Source organism: Schistocerca serialis, chromosome 1, assembly GCF_023864345.2.
Source record: "Schistocerca serialis cubense isolate TAMUIC-IGC-003099 chromosome 1, iqSchSeri2.2, whole genome shotgun sequence".
Classification (NCBI taxonomy): domain Eukaryota; kingdom Metazoa; phylum Arthropoda; class Insecta; order Orthoptera; family Acrididae; genus Schistocerca; species Schistocerca serialis.
Window position 1 is genome coordinate 1,104,874,375 of NC_064638.1, and position 23,859 is coordinate 1,104,898,233.

At 43.0% G+C, this 23,859-nt stretch overlaps 1 protein-coding gene across 1 annotated transcript in view; it reads left to right on the forward strand.

Annotated features, from left to right (window-relative positions):
• The window catches only part of LOC126416490 (RNA-binding protein 24-B-like), a 355,325-nt gene that overhangs the window by 230,710 nt on the left and 100,756 nt on the right, over window positions 1–23,859 (forward strand). Inside the window, exon 3 of the mRNA XM_050084231.1 lies at window positions 8,662–8,719. Coding sequence (XP_049940188.1) covers window positions 8,662–8,719 — 58 coding nt within the window. The remainder of the gene's footprint in view (window positions 1–8,661; window positions 8,720–23,859) is intronic.

Sequence of the window (23,859 nt, forward strand, 5' to 3'; positions counted from 1 at the left end):
GACGCATAATTACACGACTTCTAGAAGAACAAGGCGGTGGCCTATGGCAGTCTTCTACACTATGCTAGATATAGCAGGTGTAAATGCTTTTGTTTTGTACCATGGGAAAGAAGATACTGATGATGTGACACGCAGAGAATTCCTCATTGAACTAGGTACACAACTCATAAGTGATTGTATGAAAAGAAGATTGGATTCTCCATTTTTGAGAAAAGATATCCGAAATTCCATTTGTGATATTCTAGGCATGACCCCCTCCAAGGCATCAGGAACATCCCAGGTTCACAGTGAAGCTGGTGCTACTAAATCGAAGAGGAAAAGATGCTCAGTGTGCCCATCTAAAAAAGACAGGAAAGCATCCCGGGCGTGTGCCAGATGTCGAACACCATTATGTTTGGAATGTTCCACTGCTTTATGTCCAAACTGTTTCGGTAGTCTGGATGAATGAAATAACTGAAATGGACTGGTGAAGATGCTGTATAATTGAAACCTAATATTTTGTCATAATTTCTGCTATTTTCAAAGATCACATAGTCATTTAGCTGAGAAATGTACTAAAATTTATCCAAAAGTTGTGCCTGCAGAAATTTTTATATTGATTTTGAACTTTTCTTCTGGCTTACTGTTGTGAAGCATAGTACATTTTGTGTTTAAACGTGAAGTTTCAGTTGTCTATCTTACTATTTGTAACTGATGTGCAGGACTTTCCAAAAGTATATTTTTCACATTTCGTATTTTATGCAGTTTATTGTCCTTTTTTGTAACATCTTTAAGGTATGACCATAAATGAGGAATGTGGTTTTAAAACATTAGTAACAAAACATTAATAAAAGTTTCATATTTAAATTTCATTTAAATGTGTTTTTTTTACCAAAATATACTCAAAACTTGGGTGGGTCCCGAGGACCCAGATGTACCTTATGTGTTACAATTTATAGGTGTACCAGTTACGGGTTAAGTATGGCGTAGTGAGTTCTCTTTTCTAGGAAGTCTTCAAACCAATCGCGTGTCTGACCTGATATTCCGATTGCATTTGCAGTATTTTGTTTACTAGGAGATAGGCCGGAACGCTGTCGAAGGCTTTCTGAAAGTCAAGAGACACAGCATTCATCTGAATTTCCCTGTCCACTAATTTCTGGAGCTCAAACGATCGGGTTTTGGGAAAATCATGTCAAGTTGCACGTTGGAGCTGTTATAAAGTCACGGACTTCACGGAAAGTCATACAGGGTGATTTTTTCTATCGTGTACAAACCGTAGCGAAGGATCGATGAGAGGATACGGAACGAAAAAGGTCTAATGAACTTATGCCCCGATATGCATGGTTTTCATTCTAGAGACCATTTATTCAATCATACATTGTTGCAGAGACTGCGATCTAATACGCGCTGTACCTTGCAGCCACAGGTACAGTATGATGTGTGTGTGTGTGTGTGTGTGTGTGTGAAATCTTATGGGACTTAACTGGGTACAGTATGCATGGTTTCCTCCTAGAGGGTGGTGCTGTTCGTAGCGCCCTCTCCTGCCATAGTAATTGGTAATGTTGTGTCCGCTTCACTTCTCTCGCTGAGTGACCTTGTACTGGAAGTGATACAGCGTAGTACACAATGGTTACGTATTCGATTCGAGAGCTTGGAGACATTATGTTTACTTAGGGAAAGGCAAATGGCAACGGGCGGCGGGCTGCAAGGTTGTATCTGGAGACCTGTCCCTGCCGACAACAATCACAGTATTCAGTGTTTGCAACAGTCGTTCCCCGTTTGTCTGAGACAGGGTCGTTTCGGGAAGCAGGAAATCATGAAGGACGTACTCGAAATGCTCGGACACCAGACTTGGAGGGAAATGTGATTAACACTGGGGAAGGGGACCGCCGTGTCTGTATCAGGCAGTTGCCCCGCCTGTACAGGGTAAGCCAGACGATCGTGTGGAACATTCTCCATGACAGTTGTTATTACGCTTATCACTTACAGCGTGTACAGGGCTTACTAGCGACAGACTTTCCACATCGGGAACAGTTTTGTCACTGGTTTCTTCATCAGGCAACCACGATTCCAGGATCTGTGTGATCTGTCCTATTCACAGATGAGGCGACCTTTACGCGGAGAGGTATCTTCAACTTTCGTAAGTCATTTGTGGGATAGTATGCAGCCGCGCGGGATTAGCCGAGCGGTGTAAGGCGCTGCAGTCATGGACTGTGCGGCTGGTCCTGGCGGAGGTTCGAGTTCTCCCTCAGGCATGGGTGTGTGTGTTTGTCCTTCGGATAATTTAGGTTAAGTAGTGTGTAAGCTGGGACTGATGCCTTAGCAGTTAAGTCCCATAAGATTTCACACACATTTGAACTTTTTTTTTTTTTTTTTTTTTTTTTGATAGTATGCAAAACCTCCATGGTATGGTGACAGCATCGGTGCAATCGTAATGTGTGGCCCGGGATAATTGGCGACCGTATTTTGAGACCAGTCTTCCATCCAAGTCGCCTAATAGGTCGAACCTATCGGCGTTTTTTGCGGGTGACTTCGCTTCCCCTGCTAGAAAAAATTGCCATTGATGATTCGAAGGGTTATGTCGCTGCTACACAGTGGTGCTCCAGCACGATTCGCCGTTAACGTGCGGACGTATCTCAGTCGTGTCTTCCCTGGTCGTAGGATTTCAACCAGTGCGATTTCCGATTACGGGACCATCTCTGAAGTATCGTTTATGCAGAGCCCTTTCCAGATGTGGAGACACTGGAGCAGCCTATTCATGCTGCCGTTGACACTGTTAGTAAAGAGCCTGGCCGATGTGAACGAATGATACAGAACATTATACGGCGCGTGCACGCATGCGTTGAGGCATATGGGAACCATGTTGAACACATATTATATCTGTGGTACAGCGCGTGTTAGACCGAAGTAAGATTAAGTGGTCTGGAGCATGGAAACCCACGCATTTTCGGACTTAAGTTCGTTAGACCTTTTTTGTTCCGTATCATCTTATCGAACAATCCCTAGAGTTTGTACACGGTGGAAAAAAATCACCCTGTATATTGTATAAAGAATAGCCTGGGGAATGCCAGACGATGCGGCATTTAATACCGATCCTTCTGTGGCAAACAAGGATTGTCCCCATTCCTTTTGTTCATAAAGAAGTACCTCCCGCAAAGAAGCGCCACGTTTCGGAACGATCTGTGAAGTTCCCGAGATTTCTGTGCGCAGCCGCGCGCAACCCCTGGAGCTTTACGTGGTAGCCGGCAGAGGGCAGAGCCGGCGCAGCACTCTCGTAAATTAGGCGTCGGCCGTCGTCAGGTCGTAGCTGTGGGCCGCTCGCCGGTAAAGAGGACGGCCGCCGTCCTTTAGGCTTGCGCGATGACACGCAGGCGGCGGCGCGCCACTCAGATGCACTCCCGCCACTGAAATAGCGCCCGTAAACCCTACTTACGACGGCTGCCGACGGTAAATATTTACTCCCGATGATGACGAGGCGCCATTGTAAATTCCGGGGGAACCCACGCGGTCGACGTTTATTGAAGCGACGTACGGGAGGAGCTAACCTGGCCGAGCTGTCTCGCCTGAAAGATTGCTAAGTGGAAGTATAACAGATTAATGTTTACCCAATTCAGCAGATCACTGTAATCTGTGTAACAGGAAACCAGTAAACGGCCTGGCAGAAATATGCGCATATACGAGGTGCGGCTAGAAAAAAACCGGACTGATGCTGGAAAAAACATTTATTTACAATTATTTACAATTTCATGTTATCTCCTTCAGTGTACTCTCCTCCTCGGTCTCTACACCGCTCCATACGAATTTTCCACTGTTCATAGCAATGCTGCAGATCATTTTCGGTAAGTCCATACATTACTTCCGTCGCTTTTTCTTTTACTGCTTCAACAGTCTCAAATCTAGTTCCTTTCAAAGCTGACTTGACTTTAGGGAAAAGAAAAAAGTCACAGGGGGCCAAATCAGGTGAGTAGGGTGGATGATCTAAGATGGGAATGTTGTGTTTTGCCAAAAACGTCTTCACTGACAACGCACTGTGAGCTGGGGCATTGTCTTGGTGAAGGATCCATGACTTTTTTCTCCACAAATCGTTCCGTTTTCTCCGTACTCGCTCACGTAGGGTAGCCAGGACGCTAATGTAGTAATGCTGATTCACTGTTTGTCCCTCTGGTACCCAATCAATGTGCACAATCCCTTTGATGTCAAAAAAAACAATCATCATTGCCTTGAATTTCGATTTTGACATTCGTGCTTTTTTTTGTCGTGGAGAACCAGGAGTATTCCAATGCATCGATTGGCGTTTAGTTTCGGGATCGTAAGTAAAAAACCACGATTCATCGCAAGTAATAACATTTTGTAAGAAGGTGGGATCACTTTCAATGTTTTCCAGGATGTCAGAACAAATCATTCTTCGGCGTTCCTTCTGTTCAATTGTGAGACACTTTGGAACCATTTTTGAACACACTTTGTTCATGTTGAAACTTTCATGAAGAATCTGCCTAACACTTTCCTTGTCAACTCCTGTTAACTCAGACACTGCTCTGATTGTTAAACGGCGATCTTGTCGAACAAGTATACCGATTTTTTCAATGTTTGCATCAGTTTTTGCTGACAATGGTCTGCCAGTGCGAGTGTCATCACTGGTGTCTTCGCGGCCATCTTTAAATCGTTTAAACCACTCAAACACTTGTGTTCGCGATAAACAATCATCGCCGTACACTTGTTGTAACATTACAAACGTTTCACTTGCAGATTTTCCTAGTTTGAAACAAAATTTGATGTTAACACGCTGTTCTTTCTGTACACTCAACATTTTCCGACGCACAGACAAAACGTCAACTACTTAAAACAGACGCCACGGGCAGACTGAGTGCAGGAGGCAGATGAAACTCGAGCAGTAGGCGGAGCGAGAGTCACGTGACAGGCCACGCGACTTTCAGCCTTATTGCATTCGTTTTATTGTTTCACCTGTACTAGTCCGGTTTTTTTCTAGCCACACCTCGTACAGTCGTGCTCACTCAAACTAACATATACCGATTGTACGGTTCCGTAATTTTGGAGTTTTGATACACTGCATAGATGACGCAGTAAATGCTGGGATTAGCGGTAGTATTGGTAGAGAACGGAATGTAGATGAACATGTAAGAGAGAAAATAGGAGCCAACGACTTTTTTTTGTATGTTTGGTTGTTTTGTACGTAATTAGAACCGTTGTTAGCCCATTGTGTATTTTATGTCCTTACAGAATATAAATTACCTCTTATAAGTAATAAAACTTAGTAGATCGCGTAAATCCCGCACTTTTATGTATCCAAAATAATTACTTTTATTGCAAGCACAGTTTACTCGCACAAACATAAAAAAAATGGCTCTGAGCACTATGGGACTTAACATCTGAGGTCATCAGTCCCCTAGAACTTAGAACTACTTAAACCTAACTAACCTAAGGACATCACACACATCCATGCCCGATGCAGGATTCGAACCTGCGACCGTAGCAGTTGCGCGGTTCCGGACTGAAGCGCCTAGAACTGCTCGACCACAGCAACATAAAAAAATATGTAGAATTATTCTTGTCCATTTGTATTCAATAGAGTGTTATTCATCATGATCATAGGCAAGACTTTCCTTTTACTATAAATAAATGCAAAAGTTGTTTATGAATAACAGAAACATGTTTTATGTAAGTTCGACGAAATATAAAAGCGATGTTTTTTGTAAGTTCGACGAAACATTTTCTAGCGCTGTATGATGAATCTGCATTGTTTTCTTTGTTTTTACTACACATCCCTCTGTTTCACGTAACAAATCAATAATTCTCGAATGAAACCTGAATTAAACACTGATCATTTCAGTTCTGCTATAAATATTGTTTATTCTTATGTAAGAGACAGGAAGATAACAGTGCAGAACAAAAATGTTCCGTAGATTACACAGCCCTTTATATATATCCTCACTCCACTTCTACTCGCTTCACTACTTCCTGTATATAGGGGAATTTAGTAAGACACTGACTGCATATATAAAGAAAGCGATCGTTATGAGGTAGCCCCTGCTAGGTATGCAACACACCGAGTGTTCGGGTGATGCAGGTACGACCTTAAAGGATCAAAACTACTAGGAAAACTACCGTAGCCTACACTTACCTGTGGTAGTCTATAGTAGTTTTACAACTCTGGGTGCCTCTATTGCCCACGTACCTGATATGCCACGACACTCTCAGACAAGGACTCCTGTTCAGCAATGGCATGAATTTCTGCAACACAACTGGCGAAAGGGCACATTTCGGGTCATTCAGACAAGACTGGTAAAATTGTTCGTCTGTTTAGACAGGAAAAACATACGTAACTGTGGACTCCACTGCCCATAGTCTATAGTGATGTGTTAGGTTACATTAAACATTTTCATTTTCTAATGAGAATGGATAACCATTAATCATCTAGCCCAGCAGATATAGTTTCTTGTGGCTCAGTTTCCGGCTGCAAGTCTTTCAACTGGACGCCACTTCAGCGACTTGCTTGTTTGTATCCACTCCAGTTATCCAACTGGGAAAATGGGACCTGCCGTTTAACGTGAAATCCCAACCACGTGTAGTTCCTGGTGGCTTCTCACATCGTTGAGTGGTTGAGGGCAGAATGAAATATTCCGTAGTCCGGGCCTAAGCATCAAGGCGTGGATGGCTATAGTCTCCACGGCACGATGACGATGCGAATGTGCAGCCGCTCGTGAAATATTGTCATTTAAAGTGCACAATTCAAATGTTCAAATGTGTGTGAATTCTTAAGTGACCAAACTGCTGAGGTCATCGGTCCATAAACTTACACACTACTTAAACTAACTTATGCTAAGAACAACAAACACACACACACACACAAACACACACACACACATACACACACACACACACACACACACACACACACACACACACACACACACACACACACACATACCCGAGGGAGGACTCGAACCTCCGTCGGGAGGGGCCGCGCTGTCTGTGATATGGCACCTCAAACCGCAAGGCCACTCCGCGCGGCTAAAGTTCACAGTGCCTTGGATTAATTTTTCGTACTGAATCATCAAGTTCCCCCCTGCTCTCGTCTCCCGCAAACCGACCCCATATTAGCGATTATTAATCTCCACCAAAGGTATTCGAGTCAATAATATTTATGTAATTGTTCACGCACTCATTTCAGACTGAACACACATATCCGATATCTCAATATGAAGTCCTTTAGGATGATTCAGACCGTCAGGAAGCGGTTTTTCCGTTCACGAAGCACTGGCCGTCAATACGTCCGGTCGCGAACATACCTCAACCTTCACTACACTGTAATCTTAACTGCTACTTGCAACAGTTACATCGGCGCTACCATAGGAAACGTGGTATCGGTATGGGGAGAGCGGGCAGCGACGTAACTATACGCTTACAAAGCGACTGAATTCCTTTCTAAATTCTCAATTGTTCGAAAAAGCACAGTTTTAAACATTTTAGTGGCGAGTACTGGGGGAGGCATATTTGTGTATACCATTACTGGTCGGGGGGGGAGGGGGCAGAATAGGGCGGTTGCTATTCGTTGTGGTGAACCTTAAACAATGGCACTACTTTGGTTTAAAGTACGTCATTGTTGTTTGTTATTGTAGAATTATATTATGTTTGGTAAAACAGACACTGCTTGGCAATCAGTCAAATTTAAACATTGGGTTCGTTAAGTTAGAGGAATATAATTGAAGTACGTCGTAATACTTTTTTTTAACAGAAAAGAGCTCAGTCTCAAAAACGAGTTAGCTTTTCTGCAATGTGGCAGATAACCCAGAAGAAAATTTCAGCTGTTCTTCTGACGTTATGAATCTGCGCACCATTATATATATATATATATATATATATATATATATATATATATATATAAAAAGCACCACTGACTTGAAAAGATCAAGAACAAGATAATTAATAAAAATCGTTAGCAAGAATTTGATGCAATTTCACTGGAATCACTGTCTTTAGGATTATCACAGATATTTGACGTTTCGAGGGCATGGAACACGTCGGAATGGCATCTGCGACTAATGGTTTAGCAGAAATTTTCTTCTGAGGCTTGTGGAAGATTTCAGAAAAGCTAACTTGTTTCTTAGACTGAGCTCTTTTCATGTATATATTAGCTTTTCTGCAATATGCCATTCCGACGTGGTCCACGCCCTCGAAACGTCAAATATCTGTGATAATCCTAAAGACAGTGATTCCAATGAAATTGCACCAAATTCTTGCTAACGATTTTTATTAACTATCTTGTTCTTGATCTTTTCAAGTCAGTGGTGCTAACTTTATTTCGTAGCTGGCGTACAGAAAGTATGCATCTATATTGAACTTCTCTAAAACGTTGCGCCGTAAACTGATTTAATAGCAGCACGGTATCCTTCTTTTATTCAATTTTGTTTTTACAGAAACAGTAATACATAGTTTTAATTTTTTAATACTGTGTCAATTATGGGTTTTTCGTACATATCTCTTTTTAAACTAGGTTTTTAAAAAGGTCCTTGATAACCCGGCTATTTGGCACTCCAGCACTGGTAGATCCCGAGCATGTCGGCTTATTAAGGCGATACAACTTTAGACTGTAGCTGTAGCACCTTTATGTCGTTGTTGTGTTTTGGTGGCGTCATTAACACTGGACCTTATTTTGTGTTGCAGGGTTCCCGTTCGCCGGCATCCGCACAGGTTACCCAACGGTGCTGCCCGGACAATACGGGTAAGTGTGAGTGCTCGGCAGGCAAGCTGCCTGCCAGGTAAGTCCGCCGTACACCGTTCCCCTCTCCTTCCGTAAACTGTAGCACTTGCCGCGTGTCATCGCGCTCTGCTACCATTCGCCACGCTGTCGCTACTGGGCCATTTCATTCATGTCTGATCTGTACCCTACGAACGAGGCAAACTGCAGTGCGGGTACAGGCACGGTTGCCTGAATATACTTACCTCGTAATCAGTGAACGTAGTATTTGATCGTCGATTTACAACGCGAGATCAGCTTCGGTGTGTTACTCGTAGACAACTGAAATTAAAATCTCCCGTTGTAGCATTCTGCTCAATTTTCATACTGTCACGATTGCATTTTTATGCCGTTTTCGCACGAGAGCGAAGTTTGTTAGTGACTCGTATGAACGAGAGTGAACATACCGGGGGTAGTCTTGTCACCTCAAAGCGATCAGTCTGCGGCCATGAAACTTGATGTTATTCCTTTCTTCTTCTTTTTGTCTCTCTCTTAGCCTCTTGACCCGAGAGTGGTACTTTCTCTCTCTCTCTCTCTTAACCTCTTGATCCGAAAGTAGTACTTGCACCCTACGACCTCAATTAGTTGTTCCTTGTATTCCAATCCAATCTCTGTCTTCCCCTACACTTTTTATTCTCTACAGCTCCCTCCAGTACAAGTGAAGTTAATCTCTGACGTCTTATCACATGTCCTATCCTCCTGCCACTTCTTCTTGTCAGTATGCTCCTCCTCATTCCGTATCCATCAGTCCATCTCATTTTCAACATTCTCCTGTAGCAACACGTCCCAAATGCTTCGATTCTCTTCTTTTCCGCGATCAGAAAATTTCGATTATTAGTCAAAAGACGCTACCTCTAGACCGCGGATGTTACTTTCTACATATCACCCCCAAGGGGGACACATTTTTCCCAATTCCGGCGGAAACCTTGGTTATAGAAGTGTAGCTTTCAGCTGTTAGGAACGTTCCATCCTGAAAATCACCACGTCGCCGTTGACTGTCACGCAATGGTTTTTGCCTCATCGGAGAAAAGACGAAGTTGTCACATTTCACTGAGTGTTATGATACTATGTCAGGAGAAACTTGGGGGGTGGGGGTGAGGGTTTACTGAAATTTAGTAATCCAAACAAGCGCCATGTGTGATCGGCTTTTTGAATAGTTGTGAGCAGTCGCGGAATCTGGCGGACGGCGACCTTAGTTAGGTTCAAAATGCCGTACAACTGATCCATAAAATTTTCACTTTTTCTGCTGTCGCACAGCAGTAAATATTGGTTAGATATATCATATGTATATTACTTCTCAAGTCAACATCCCTTTTTTTTAACACATACTAATCGTACAGTGATGAATCAGTTATCATTAGAAATTTTTTTAAACCTTTCTTACAACGCATACAGATTTTCCTTCAAAACATACTAATTGTTAACATGAAAGAGGCTTAACTATCATAGGCAAAAGGACATCATGGATGCCCAGCTAGGTTACCTACATTTTACGGAACTAGCTTTTTAATCACGAATAAGAGATTCGCTTTTCATATTATCTTATTGCAAATGCCATTTTATTTGTTTCAAAGTACTTATTAACTTTATAATTTGTTCACGCCATTCTCATGGGTTATAACTCTGACCACTGCGGTAGTCGATTGTCTATGCCATCGGACAAGTTGCCCTTTCTAAACGAATATACTTTCCAAAACGACAAACATTAGTTTGAATTGTGATTTACCTGCTGTTCCTACGACCTAACGTGCTTACTGCATTTGAATTTTTTTCCAAATTAACTGCTTGGAAATGTATATACAAGGATATATCATAAATTCGTGATTATTATTTCACATCGTTCTTTTCATTTTTAAAATTTTTTTCTTCATTCCCAGAACATCCATTTCCCCAGCGACTACTCTTAATCCAAACACTGTGTCATTATTTAAAACCATAGAAGTGCGAAAGTTTCGCACAGATCCTCTGGTCGAAAATAAACAAGAAATCTTTGGCACATTTTATCCTTTTCAGAGTTTTCCACTGTGGAAGTGAAAGAAATTTTGTATTCTCCCTCGGATTTGGTGAAATGGGTACTAGTTCTTTTCAAAATTGTCGCTTGACAAATGCATAGCGGTGCGTGCATGATAGTCTCTTTGCCAGAAGACGGGTGTGCTGTGAACACGACCGCTTTCTTATCGGGTGCTCCGTGGATATGCAAATTAGACAGATGCTGAATCTATCACCCTGTATCAAATTACCGATTACCCCCATGAAGCTTTAGGCTGCTCGAAAAATCAGCTGCCGCGTGCAACGGAAAACGTTATTAGATAATCTGAACTCGTCAGGGTCCTTGCCTATTGCTTATGGTTGGAGGACGTTGGCATTTTGGTTGAATAATGTACATAAATGGTTGCTGAATGATAGAAAAACTTGCATACCTGTGTGTGAAGCGCGTGGAACAAGTTAGGAAAACTAAGAAATGAACTCCTCGTCCCTCAATACGTCGCGATTCCAGAACCGCCATTGAGATGGTTACCGGCAAGTCGGGATGTAGCGAACTGCGGCCGCTGTTAACTGTTCCTGGAATGAGCCCATGTGATGAGATTGCGAATCCCTGATCTCATCATCCTCCTGAATACTTGTCGCGTATGCGCATAAGTTCAAAGTGAAGATTTGGCAGAGGGCCGAAGTCAAGAAAAACACTTACGAGCGCAGATTTCAGTGGCCTCACCAAGTAGAAGTTCGAATCAGATTACCCATACGAATCCAAATACAACGCCCAGTGCCTCTCTCAACTTTTGGTCGCCTTCGTTCAGACTTCGGAAAGGCAACCCGCACTATCTTTTCTAACCAATCCCGGAAAGGGCTTAAGTGCTCTTCTAATCAGGGATCTCGAACTCCGTTATCTACATCTACATGGATACTCGGCAAATCACATTCATGTGCCTGGCAGAGGGTTCATCGAACCACCTTCACAATTCATTCCATGTAGGCTTTCACGGCCGGCGTCTTCACAATTCTCTATTATTCCAATCTCGTATAGCGCGCGGAAAGAATGAACACCGTACGAGCTCTGATTTCCTTTATTTTATCGTGGTGATCGTTCCTCCCCAATGTAGGTCGGTGTCAACAAAATATTTGCGCATTCGGAGGAGAAAGTTGATGATTGGAATTTCGCGAGAAGATTCCGTAGCAACGAAAAACGCCTTTCTTTTAAAGATTTCCAGCCCAAATCCTGTATCATTTCTGTGACAAACTCTCCCATATTTCGTGATAATGCAAAACGTGCTGCCTTTCTTTGAACGTTTTCGATATACTCCGTCAGTTCTACCTGGTAAGGATCCCACACCGCGCAGCAGTATTCAAAAAGAGGAGGGACAGGCGTTGTGTAGGCAGTCTCCTTAGTAGGTCTGTTACATTTTCTAAGTGTCCTGCTAATAAAATGCAGTCTTTGGTTAGCCTTCCCCACAACATTTTCTATGTGTTCCTTCCAATTTAAGGTATTCGTAATTGTAATACCTAAGTATTTAGTTGAATTTACGGCTTTTAGATTAGACTGATTTATCGTGTAACCAAAGTTTAACGAGCTCCTTTTAGCACTCGTGTGGATGACCTCACACTTTTCGTTATTTAGGGTCAACTGCCACTTTTCGCACCATTCCGATATTTTTTTCTAAATCGTTTGCAGTTTGTTTTGATCTTCTGATGACTTTATGAGTCGATAAACGACATCGTCATCTGCAAACAACCGAAGACGGCTGCTGAGATTGTACAGCAAAGGGCCTATAACACTACCTTGCGGAACGCCAGAAATCACTTCTGTTTTACTCGATGACTTTCCGTCAGTTATTACGAACTTTGACCCCTCTGACAGGAACTCACGAATGCAGTTACATTACTGAGACAACATTCCATAAGCAAGCATATTCACTATTAGCCTCTTGTGTGATATAGTGTCAAAAGCCTTCTGGAAATCTAGAAATGCGGAATCAATTCGAGATCCCTTGTCAATAGCACTCAACACGTCATGTGAGTAAAAGAGCTAGTTGTGTTTCACAAGAATAATGTTTTCTAAATACGTGTTGACTATGTGTCAATAGAGCGTTCTTTTCGAGGTAATGTTTGAACACAATATATATTCCAAAATTCTGCTGCACACCGACGTTAATGATGTGGGCCTGTAATTTAGTAGATTACTCCTACTACCTTTCATGAATATTGGTGTGACCTGTGAAACTTTGCAGTCTTTACGTACCGATCTTTCGTCGAGCGACCGGTTGTGCGTGACTGTTAAGTATGGAGCTATTGCATCATCATACTCTGAAAGGAACGTAATTGTTATACAGTCTGGACCGGAAGACTTGATTTTGCTAAGTGATTTAACTTCTTCACTGCTCAGAGGATGTCTACTTCTACGTTACTCATGTTGGCAGGTGTTCTTGATTCGAATTCTGGAATATTTACTTCGTTTCCTGTGGTGAAGGAATTTCGGAAGTCTGTGTTTAGTAACTCTGCTTTGGCAAGACTGTCGTCTATAGTATTTCCATTGCCATCGTGCAGAGAAGGCATTGATAGTATCTTGTCGCTAGCGTACTTCACATACGACCAGAATGTCTTTGGATTTTCTGCCAGGTTTCGTGACAAAGTTTCCTACCACAAAGCTAAAATGTATCCACTAGTGGGATATGTGTACATGGAAACGGGAGATGTGTGTCGCCCCCTTCCACGTCCAGATTTCTATGTCGAAGGCTGTCTAAATTTCGTTGCCTCGCGTATCGTTCCCACAGGAAGGTCAAAGTTTGGAAATTTGCAGATACAGGAGGGGCTATATATTTTGCTTGAGGAAATATGCCTGGAGACCAAACACAGGAGCATAACGGCAAGTGGACAGCTGACGTGCCCACCCGAAGTTTACTAACAAGGCAGAGTTGTTCTCACCCCTTCCACCAGAGGTTTCCCGTTCTGCTATTGAGGACACCGTTCTTATGTTCCACCATTCATTGTTCACGAAAATTTAGCCAGGAGGATAATCCCTGCAAAGGCTCGTCCGACCGTTCGTGCAGCCCTGTAGCGTGAGACCCTGCACTCTAAATGCCGGGCAGCTCTTCCAAAATGTGCGAAAGTTCCCCCGATCAAAACCAGACGCATTTAATGGGAAAAACTACTACTGAAGTGAATTGTTAGATTAGGTACAGAGGGGTGGGTTACGTACGTTGCTACACGCTAGCCCCTAGCCAGAACACGCAGTACAGGTGGAAAGACGACAAATAAAACTGAATCGGAAAGTAAATGAAGCAAGAGAGTCTCGTATGCAAATTCAGTATTCAGATAGGATAAAATGTTAGTAGAAGGCCTGAAACAGGCCGCCGCCTCACACCTTGCAATAGTACGTTGTACGTTGATGACGCACAATTGTAAATTTGTAACTGGGTTGTTTTATTTACCACCTTCGAACGAAAAGTGCTATATAATAAATGGGACAATGTTGAAGAGCCATCGACATTGGCAGACAGCTAGTATAGAATATGTATGCAGTGGCAAAGAGCCCATATTTTTCGTTCTTCGGAATATTCGTGAACTATCTTGTCACTGAAGCTAAGTTACTGTCGTTTATACTCTTAATATCTTTACCGTATAATTCAGAAGCTTTCGAAATGTAATCCACCTGCCTCGCCGCGCTGTATAAATACGGAATTCACAGTGTCGGTTCCACTGTTCTGAGAAGCCTTTGAACGTACTCTCGAAGCAGGAATAGAAGGGAGAGTAATTTATCTCTGACTGAATGCCATACAAACATCATAATGAACTATTCCAGTTGTGAAACCGAGCAGGATTTATGTTTCCCAGATGTTTTGACACCTCTCGCTTTCTTGGCGACCGTCAGTGTGATTTGTTAAGATGTCGACTTTGGCGTTGAATCAGCATTTTTGACAGCTGTAGTTTCTCAGCTTGCAGTATCTATATCAGAGACATTAAATTCACAAGTGTTGCCGAAAAAAAGTGCAACATTCTGTCGTAGCGCGTGTCATCTGGTTCTTGAAACGAGTAACCACTGGAGGTCGAAGATGAGTACAACATAACCTTCGTCGCCCTAATGCCGTCAGAGAGCGATATTTAAACAGCAAGTTCAGGCAGTGGTATAAACGAGTCAGATTTATGGCTTGCGCCACATATATAACTATGATGAAACGCACTATCAGCGGCGTAAGCATTCTTGACTCAAAATAACCCCTACTGCAGCAGAGGATATTAATTTTGCCCCTCGCCCCGATGTTTGTCGCCTCATGTGTTATAGGCTCTTTCAGAACCAATATGAACTTCTGGAATGTCTTCCAAAGCAGTTCGCCGCTGTGCGGGAGGCGCTCGGTAAACATTTTTTTTATGCGTCGTATTTCTTTGTGTGGAATTCTGTACGCCCTCGTGTTCCTCGACGAGGTATGTGCCGTCAAGAAAGTATTAATTTCGGTAAACGACATCTTCAAAAGGATGAAGTGTCTCTAGCTCGTTGTTACAGAATCGGGGCAAGGTGTCGCTGTGAACGACACTCGACTTTTAATTGCTAGCTACGGGATTCACATCACAGGCCACCGACTTTTAGGCTTTCTGTTATTTCCCGAAATCACTTAAAGCAAGTGTCAGAGTAGTTACTTGAATGAACTTGCCGCCCATTTCCATCTCAGTTTTTTCCAGCTCAGTTTGCTCTTCCTCTTTGACGCTGCCCGTTCGAGGCGGCCTTTTATCTTTTGTCGTGCAGAAATATATTGACATGCTACCGTTCGGTAGTCATAACAAATAAAATTAACTAACAAAACTTTTCCGTAATAGAGCTATATCTCTAACCCCTGAAAGGGAAAGTTGTATAGGGTTGTATCATAATTAACAGTGAACGTTGACACGGGTGAAAATTACGACAAGAGAGGTAAACAGGAAAACGTTCGGTCCGCAAACCAGCCGTCAGGATCAGCTCCAGGGATTTTGCCGCCCCGTGCGAAAATTACAAGCGCCGCCCTCCACCCCACTCCTTGCATATTTACTCATCCGTGACGTCTCATTTTCGCATACAACACTTACACATACTGTTCGTCTGTTTGATATGACTACACGATAAAGACCAGAGCCAGGTGTTGGAACCAGTCAGTGAAACAGAAGTGAAACGTCGACGGTGGAATACATTCAGTCTTACAACTCTTAAAGTTAATTACATCAACCAGAATTAAGTTGTGCGTCACTCGCTAAGTGCATAACTACAAGCTGTTCACTTTTTGTCGTTTCCTGAGGAACGGTACGAGACCTGTAGCAACCAGAACACCTAAACTATGTGATCCGAAGTATTCGGACACGTGGCTGAAAGTGACTTACAAGTTCGTGGCACCCTCCATCAGTAATGCTGGAATTAAATATGGTGTTGGCCCACCCTTAGCCTTGCCGCGCGGGATTAGCCGAGCGGTCAAAGGCGCTGTAGTCATGGACTGTGCGGCTGGTCTCGGCGGAGGTTCGAGTCCTCCCTCGGGCATGGGTGTGTGTGTTTGTCCTTAGGATAATTTAGGTTAAGTAGTGTGTAAGCTTAGGGACTGATGACCTTAGCAGTTAAGTCCCATAAGATTTCACACACATTTGAACCCTTAGCCTTGATGACAGCTTCCACTCTCGCAGAAATATGTTCAGTCAGGTTCAGTCTGGAAGGTTTCTTGGGGAATGGCAGCCCATTCTTCACGGAGTACTGCACTGAGGATAGGTATCGATGTCGGTCGGTGAGGCATGGCACGAAGTCGGCGTTCCAAAACATCCGAGAGGTGTTCTGTAGGATTCAGGTCAGAACTCTACGCAGGCAAGTCCATTATAGGGATGTTATTGTCGTGTAACCACTCTGCTACAGGCCGTGCATTATGAACAGGTGCTCGACCGTGTTGAAAGATGCAATCGCCATCTCCGAGTTGCTCTTCAATAGTGGGAAGCAAGAAGGTGCTTAAAACATCACTGTAGGACTGTGCTGTGATATTGCCACGCAAAACAACAAGGGGTGAAGCCCCCGCCATGAAAAACACGAGCATAGCATAACACCACCGCCTCCGAATTTTAATGTTGGCAGTACACACGCTAGCAGATGACGTTCAGCGGGCATTCGCCATACGCACATCCTGCCATAGGATCGCCACCTTGTGTACCGTGATTCGTCACTCGAAAAAACGTTTTTCCACTGTTCAATCATCCAACGTTTACGCTCCTTACAGCAAGCGAGGCGTCGTTTGGCATTTATCGGCGTGATATGTGGCAGCCGCTCGACCATCAAATGCAAATTTTCTCTCCTCCCGCCTAACTGTCATAGTACTTGCCTTGAATCCTGATGCAGTTTGGAATTCCTGTGTGAGGGTCTGTCTGTTACACATTACGACCCTCTTCAACTGTCGGCCATCTCTGTCAGTCAACAGATGAGGTCGTCCTGTACGCTTTTGTGCTATACGTGTCCCTTCACGTTTCCACTTCACTATCACATCGGAAACAGTGGACCTACGTATGTTTAGGAGTGTGGAAATCTCGCGTACGGACGTAGGACACAAGTGACACCCAATCACCTGACCACGTTCGAAGTCCGTGAGTTCCGCGAAGCCCTCTTCTGCTGTCTCACGGTGTCTAATGACTACTGAGGTCGCTGATATGGCGTACCTGGCAGTAGGTGGCAGCACAATGCACCTAATATGAAAGACGTATGTTTTTGGGGGAGTCCGGATACTTTTGATCACATAGTGTAGGTAGTGCGTCGTCGGAGGTATTGTCGGAGCTTCTGCTGTACAAAGTGAAACGTCATAAGACAGCGAGTGACTTACATGTAAATGCGTTATTTGTTGAAAAAAGGTGTATAAACCGCCCAATGTGTCTGTAGTACGTAAGGGGAAAACGGCTGTAGTCGGATATCTGGAAGGTATGCTTTCCGACATGTAGCGATCACGATTTATGGCTAAAGCAAGCAGTTTGTGAAAGCAGTCTCATTTATTGTCGCGAAACGTAACAGTTAAATCTTAAATAATTAGGTACTTTTCAAGTGTTGTGTAGGCGCATGGTAGAAATTGAGTTGTCAGCACTGCCACTAGTAAGATTTGCTATTTTGAAAGACGCACCCAAGGCGGCGAACTACATCGCTTCATTTGTTATTTTATCTTCACTACTTTATGATTAAAGCTTTCCATCCTGTAGGGGCTTCCAAGCTGCCGTAGGTATTTTTCAAGTGTTCTGAAGGCGCATGGTGGAAACTGAGTTGGCAACACTGCCACTAGCAAGTTTTGCTATTTTGAAAGACGCTCCCAAGGTCACCAACTCCAGCGCTCCATTTGTCATCTCAATACCGTTGACAATTTCCGGTAAGACACTAGATTTTATAAATGATTTGTGTTTCCATTTTATTCTCACGTCCCTTCAGTTGTGCAAAACGTTCATTGCCTTGTTTAATTTATCCTTTTGGAACTCTACACTCTGTCTCATTTACACATGATCCACACTTCCCTAAAATTCACCCAATAAACCGAAGTCGACTATTCACCTTCCCTGCTACCGTCGTTACATGCCCGTTCCATTTCATATCGCTTTGCGGCGCTACGCCGAGATACTTTATCGACATGATTATGTCAAGCAGCACACTGATAATGCTGTAGTCGTACTCATCTGCATTTACTTACGTTTTTCTACATTTAGAGCAAGGTGGCATTCATCACACGAACAAGAAGTTTTTTCTAGGTCATCCTGTATCTTCCTACAGTCACTAAACGACGCCTTCCGGTACACCACAGCATCAGCAAACAGCCGTAAATTTCTGCTCATTCTGTCCATATGTATAAAGTTGATTTGAACCACGCCCTTCTTGAGTACGAGACAAAAATATTGTAAAAGAGCCTTGTAGCATTACGCTATTATTTTTTCCCAGTTCACTCTGTACATACATACCGCTCAATCGTGTCATAAATATAAAATCGTAGGCGTAGAAATCTGCGGCCAGCTAAATGAAACATAATGTGGGAAATACGTATGACTTAAATTCGTAAGGAAAGAATCGATAGCTTGCAGTTCGTGCCGAATGTGACAATACATTCGTTGCGGACTGTTTCAAGGGAGCGAACTTTTCTGACGAATCTTGTTTGTTCGATTTGGAACCGACCTCACAAGGCGCCTGTTACGTACAGGAATAGCCAAAACGATCTCTTTGAAGTCTGAGACGTCCGGGCTGGCATCCTGATTTGCTCTCTTTCTCCCGCACAGGCTTTTAGCTCTTTCTTGAAATTAAATACAGTCCGCGAGATAGAGATCACAATATGAGGAAAAAAGGAAACAAACTGGAAACGGAAAGGTTCCTCTTGGAATATTAAAGCAGGTAGAGTATATAAGCCGTAACAATAACGAATTAAGGCGACATAACATACAATAAAAATTTTGCTGTCGGAGGTTTCCGTGGGCGTATCTTGCCGTTTCCATGACGAACCCCATGTGGTAGTGGCTAATCTCTTTCTACAAACGTGTGACGGGCAAGTACTTCCTCTATTTGTAAGGCGTAAGGAAATAAGTGATAAGTGAACCGAAATTCCAAATGTGTGTCTTCTTATTCCCTAACCAGTTTCCTTCTGACAGCTCTCCGATAAAAGCAAGAATCTAGATGCCATTTGCTACTTTGTATGCATTATTCTTGATATTCACACATACAGCGTCTTAAAGTTGCATGTAAATCTGCCTGACCATAACTACTGGGCTAGAAGTAGTTATATTAAGACAGTAGCAAACTCCACGAGCGATTACATGCCACCTCAGCACAAATGCCCGGAAAACGAACTTTGTCTCCGACTGAGAAGTAACCTCAGTGATCGCATAAGAGTTACTTTAGAAAGAACTGCTGTTCAAATAACGCTCCATATGTCCTGATGTGGATTTTCCTTCATTTTCTTTGAATCTGGAGATTACAAGCAAAGTTACTCGTAAAATCAAATATCCCTTTCTCTCTGCTATCACTGTCCATCTTCTAACCGAGATGTCGCTCAGGAGTACTCCAACAGGTCACGCGCTAGTCTCGTTGAATTAGCGCCAGTGTGTTGATTGAGGTGATCACATTGCCAACGAGATGTTAAATTCTAAAGATTCTTAGAAAAAAAAATCTTTTCAGTCACCGTTCTGATTTTGGTGTGTCCTGTCAGCTATGTTTTCCATTTTCACACTGTAGCTTGCAGTTAAGTGTCAAGTATTTGAACTGGAACCGTTTTATTGTGGGGATAACATCATGTCAGCTTGTTTCCTCCGTACCTCAAACACACTGTCGCCCAATAGATTACCCAAAAATGTCAACTTTATGACTGCGTGTTCAAAAATAGTAGTGGTGTAGCTTTTTAATTACGTGTATGCAACGTCTGTTGTGCGTTGTGTTCAGGCGAGACAGACATTGGTCAGCAAACTAAATCGGAATGTGCACTGCATATGTAAAGGAGGCTTATCGTACCGTCGACGAAGAGATTGTCGGTGGCGGGATATTGGCTTGGATTTTACTATGTGAAAGTTTACAGACATCCTCAGGATACATTTTATTGATGCTGAGTATTCATACAACATACACGATCGATTTCAGATTACACAGACCTTTCTGGGAAAGCAAACACATCGGTTATCGATTCAGTGACACACGTCCATGACTAGATAACCGATTACAGCGTGTCATGCCATACGACTTTCCCTCCTGGGGCAAATCATTTAAAGTTAGGCGAAGCCTTGTTGCTTTTGAGTTCGTTAGTGTGCGCCACGGTGATTTTCGGTTTCGGATATGAGGAAAAGCAATGCAGAAAGGTTTTCGCATAATATTACGTAATTTTTGTCTGCAGCGTAAAGTGGTACGGCGGACACTGGTGATTATCGGCTATCCGTTCATGGATGTATTTCGTTGAATCGGTATGGATGTGCTAGATTTCCCCGGTGCATTTGATGATATAAGGGTAAGTCAATAAATAAGTCGCAAACTAGGATCGAGACATCGGAGCCGCTTGAACCATCCTGAAATTTATTTTCCTTTTCAACGTACTCCTCTTGTTAATTTAAAACACTTATCCCACCGTTCGACAAGGCGTTAAGAGTCCGCAGCATAGAATTCTTTTGGCAGCGTTCGTCCGAGGGTGAGTCAAATGAAAACCTTAAATATTTTTAAAAATATTATTTTTTGTGCAGAAGTGGTACAACGCTGTATCACATTTCAACTTAATCTCCCCCACGCTCAATGCAAGTCCTCCAGCGCTTACAGAGTGCATAAATTCCTGTAGAAAAAAATTCTTTTTTTAGTCCGCTCAACCACTCATGCACCGCGTGGCGTACCTATTCATCAGAACGGAACTTCGTTTCTCCCATTGCGTCTTTGAGTGGTCTAAACATATGGAAATCACTTGGGGCAAGGTCTGGTGAGTATGGTGGATGAGGAAGACACTCAAAATGCAGGTCGCTTTGGTTTGATTACAGGTCGCAGATGATTTTTTAGATCTGTGTGATACACTGCTGACAGTGGTCCTTCTATGCATGTAATGCTCCAAAATGACGCCTTTTTCGCCCCAAAAGAGAGTCAGAATAACCTTCCCTGCTGATGGTTCTGTTCAAAACTTCTTTGGCTCTAGTGATGAGGAATGGCGCCATTCCTTGCTCGCTCTCTTCGTTTGCGGTTGGTGGAAGTGAACCCCGGTTTCATCCCGAGTAACAATTTTTGCAAGGAAGCCATCACCTTCTCGTTCAAAGCGCCGAAGAAGTTCTTCACAAGAATCAACACGTCGTTCTCTCATTTCAGGAGTCAGCTGCCGTGGCACCCATCTTGCAGACACTTTGTGAAACTGGAGCACATCATGCACAATGTGGTGTGCTGAAAGTTTACAGACATCCTCAGGATACATTTTATTGATGCTGAGTACTCATACAACATACACGATCGATTTCAGATTACACAGACCTTTCTGGGAAATCAAACACATCGGTTATCGATTCAGTGACATACGTCCATGACTAGATAACCGATTACAGCCAGTGTCATGCCATACTACTTTCCCTCTTAGGGCAAATCATTTAAAGTTAGGCGAAGCCTTGTTGCTTTTGAGTTCGTTAGTGTGCGCCACGGTGATTTTCGGTTTCGGATATGAGGAAAAGCAATGCAGAAAGGTTTTCGCATAATTCAGTGTCACTCGGCGGTCTTCCTTCACTATAGCTTCAACTGTTGCAATGTTCTGTGGAGTCACAACTCGTTGTGCCTGACCTGGACGAGGAGCATCTTCCACTGAAATCACACCATTTGCGAACTTCCTACTCCATTCGTAGACTTGCTCCTGTGACAAACATGCATCACAGAACTGAACCTTCATTCGTCGATGAATTTCCATAGGTTTCACACCTTCACTACGCAAAAACCGAATGACAGAATGCTGTTCTTCCCTGGTGCAAGTCGCAAATTGGGTGGCCATCTTTATACTGATACTGCGACGCTATGTTTGCATCTGCACTATGCTGCCACCTACTGACCATTCTGCACGCTATTTGTAGCACGCTTACCAACTTAACAGGATAACGGCGCGAAATTTCGATTTGTTATTACAAATTTAAGGTTTTCATTTGACTCACCCTCGTATTTAACGAGTGCCCTATTGGGATATAACAAGTGTATTTGGTTCCTTAAATTGCGGCAACCCACAAGGCCGCTGTGAGCTGGGGGTAGCAAAATACCCGTAGACGTTGAAAAAAATGTGCCGTCGCTGGAAAACTAGGGCGGCCAGGGCGTTCCTTGCTTGTGACTTCTTCTCGTCCTTTACTGACTTCCTGTGTCCACTTGAATACGAGTTTCCTTGAAATACTGTTCTAATCATATACGGGACGAGTTTCTCCATGGACGTGCTCTGTAGACAGCCCTGGGCTCATAAAATTCGCGTTGTTCTAGTCTCGTAGCAGACCTACCACCTCGTTCTGCCTGCAGATCGTTAACCATTGGCCGCGGAATACTTCCTTCTAAGCGACATGTGCTGCCACCTTCTAGACAAGTACATGGGCGAAATTTAAAACGATAAGCGGCCTGCGTTTGCGACGTATTTATTGACTCACTCTAGCAAAATGTGTATTCAGTAATCAGTCATTCATGTTCTATGGATGCTCTTGAATAAAGTGCAATCTGAGGAAGTCTGTAATCTTTTTTCATAATAAGCGTGCCTCCGAGATTCTATCGTCAACGATGGAGAGATTTAAAGGTAGGACTTGACAAGGATGCGGATGGGGATGGAAATCGGTTGTATTTTATTTTTTATGTTTACCAAGGTATTTGATCTGAGTGAGTAATTTAGGGAACCACGGGAAAAACTTGTATCGTATGATATTGTTGCTATGGAGATTCCAAGGATAAGTTCAGCCTCCTAAATTGGCAAAGTTTTCTTTTGTCGTCACACAATGGGACGTCTCCTCTGGAAACTTTATTGTTTTTGAAATTGAGCTGTTGACTGTAGGTAACTTTCAAGAGTGCGTGTACAATGTTAGTGTTGTATTTATGTTGCTTATGCCAATGAGAGAGAAGGGAAAGGGTGAAAACGCGCTGTCAGCACATAGCCTACTCCTGTCGAACAGCTCCAAGGGCATCGTCGCTGGAACTGTATGTATATATTTTATTTCATCGTCACCGTCTTCATTTATATTACAGTGATCTACATAATCTGCTGATATAAAGAGAGAATTCTGCTTTCCCATGAAGTCACGAGGTGTGCCGCACAAGAGCCTAAGGCAGTGTTCGTTGTACACGAGACGTGCAAGGAACAGGTTTGTAATTTCTCTCTTCATGATAACCTGTCGAGACGTTGTCCATCCGGTCTTGTAAGTTACGTGAATAAATTGCGCAGTAGAGCTGCACGGTAATATGCACCTTTCGGTCTGACTTCTAGGTACTAATCAGGTGTACAGTGATTATAGGAAGCAGGTCGCTTACTCACATAACAGAAATACTTAGAGTGGCTACAAGAGCTATTTCTCTACTTCGGTGGAAAATTTTCAGCTTTAATGTTGGTAACAGAAGTTTTCTTTTTTCACAACGGTAAGATACAAACAGACGTGAAAAATACAACTCCTGATACACGCAATTTTAACTTTCGGTTGAGATTCTGTACGATTAGAAATAC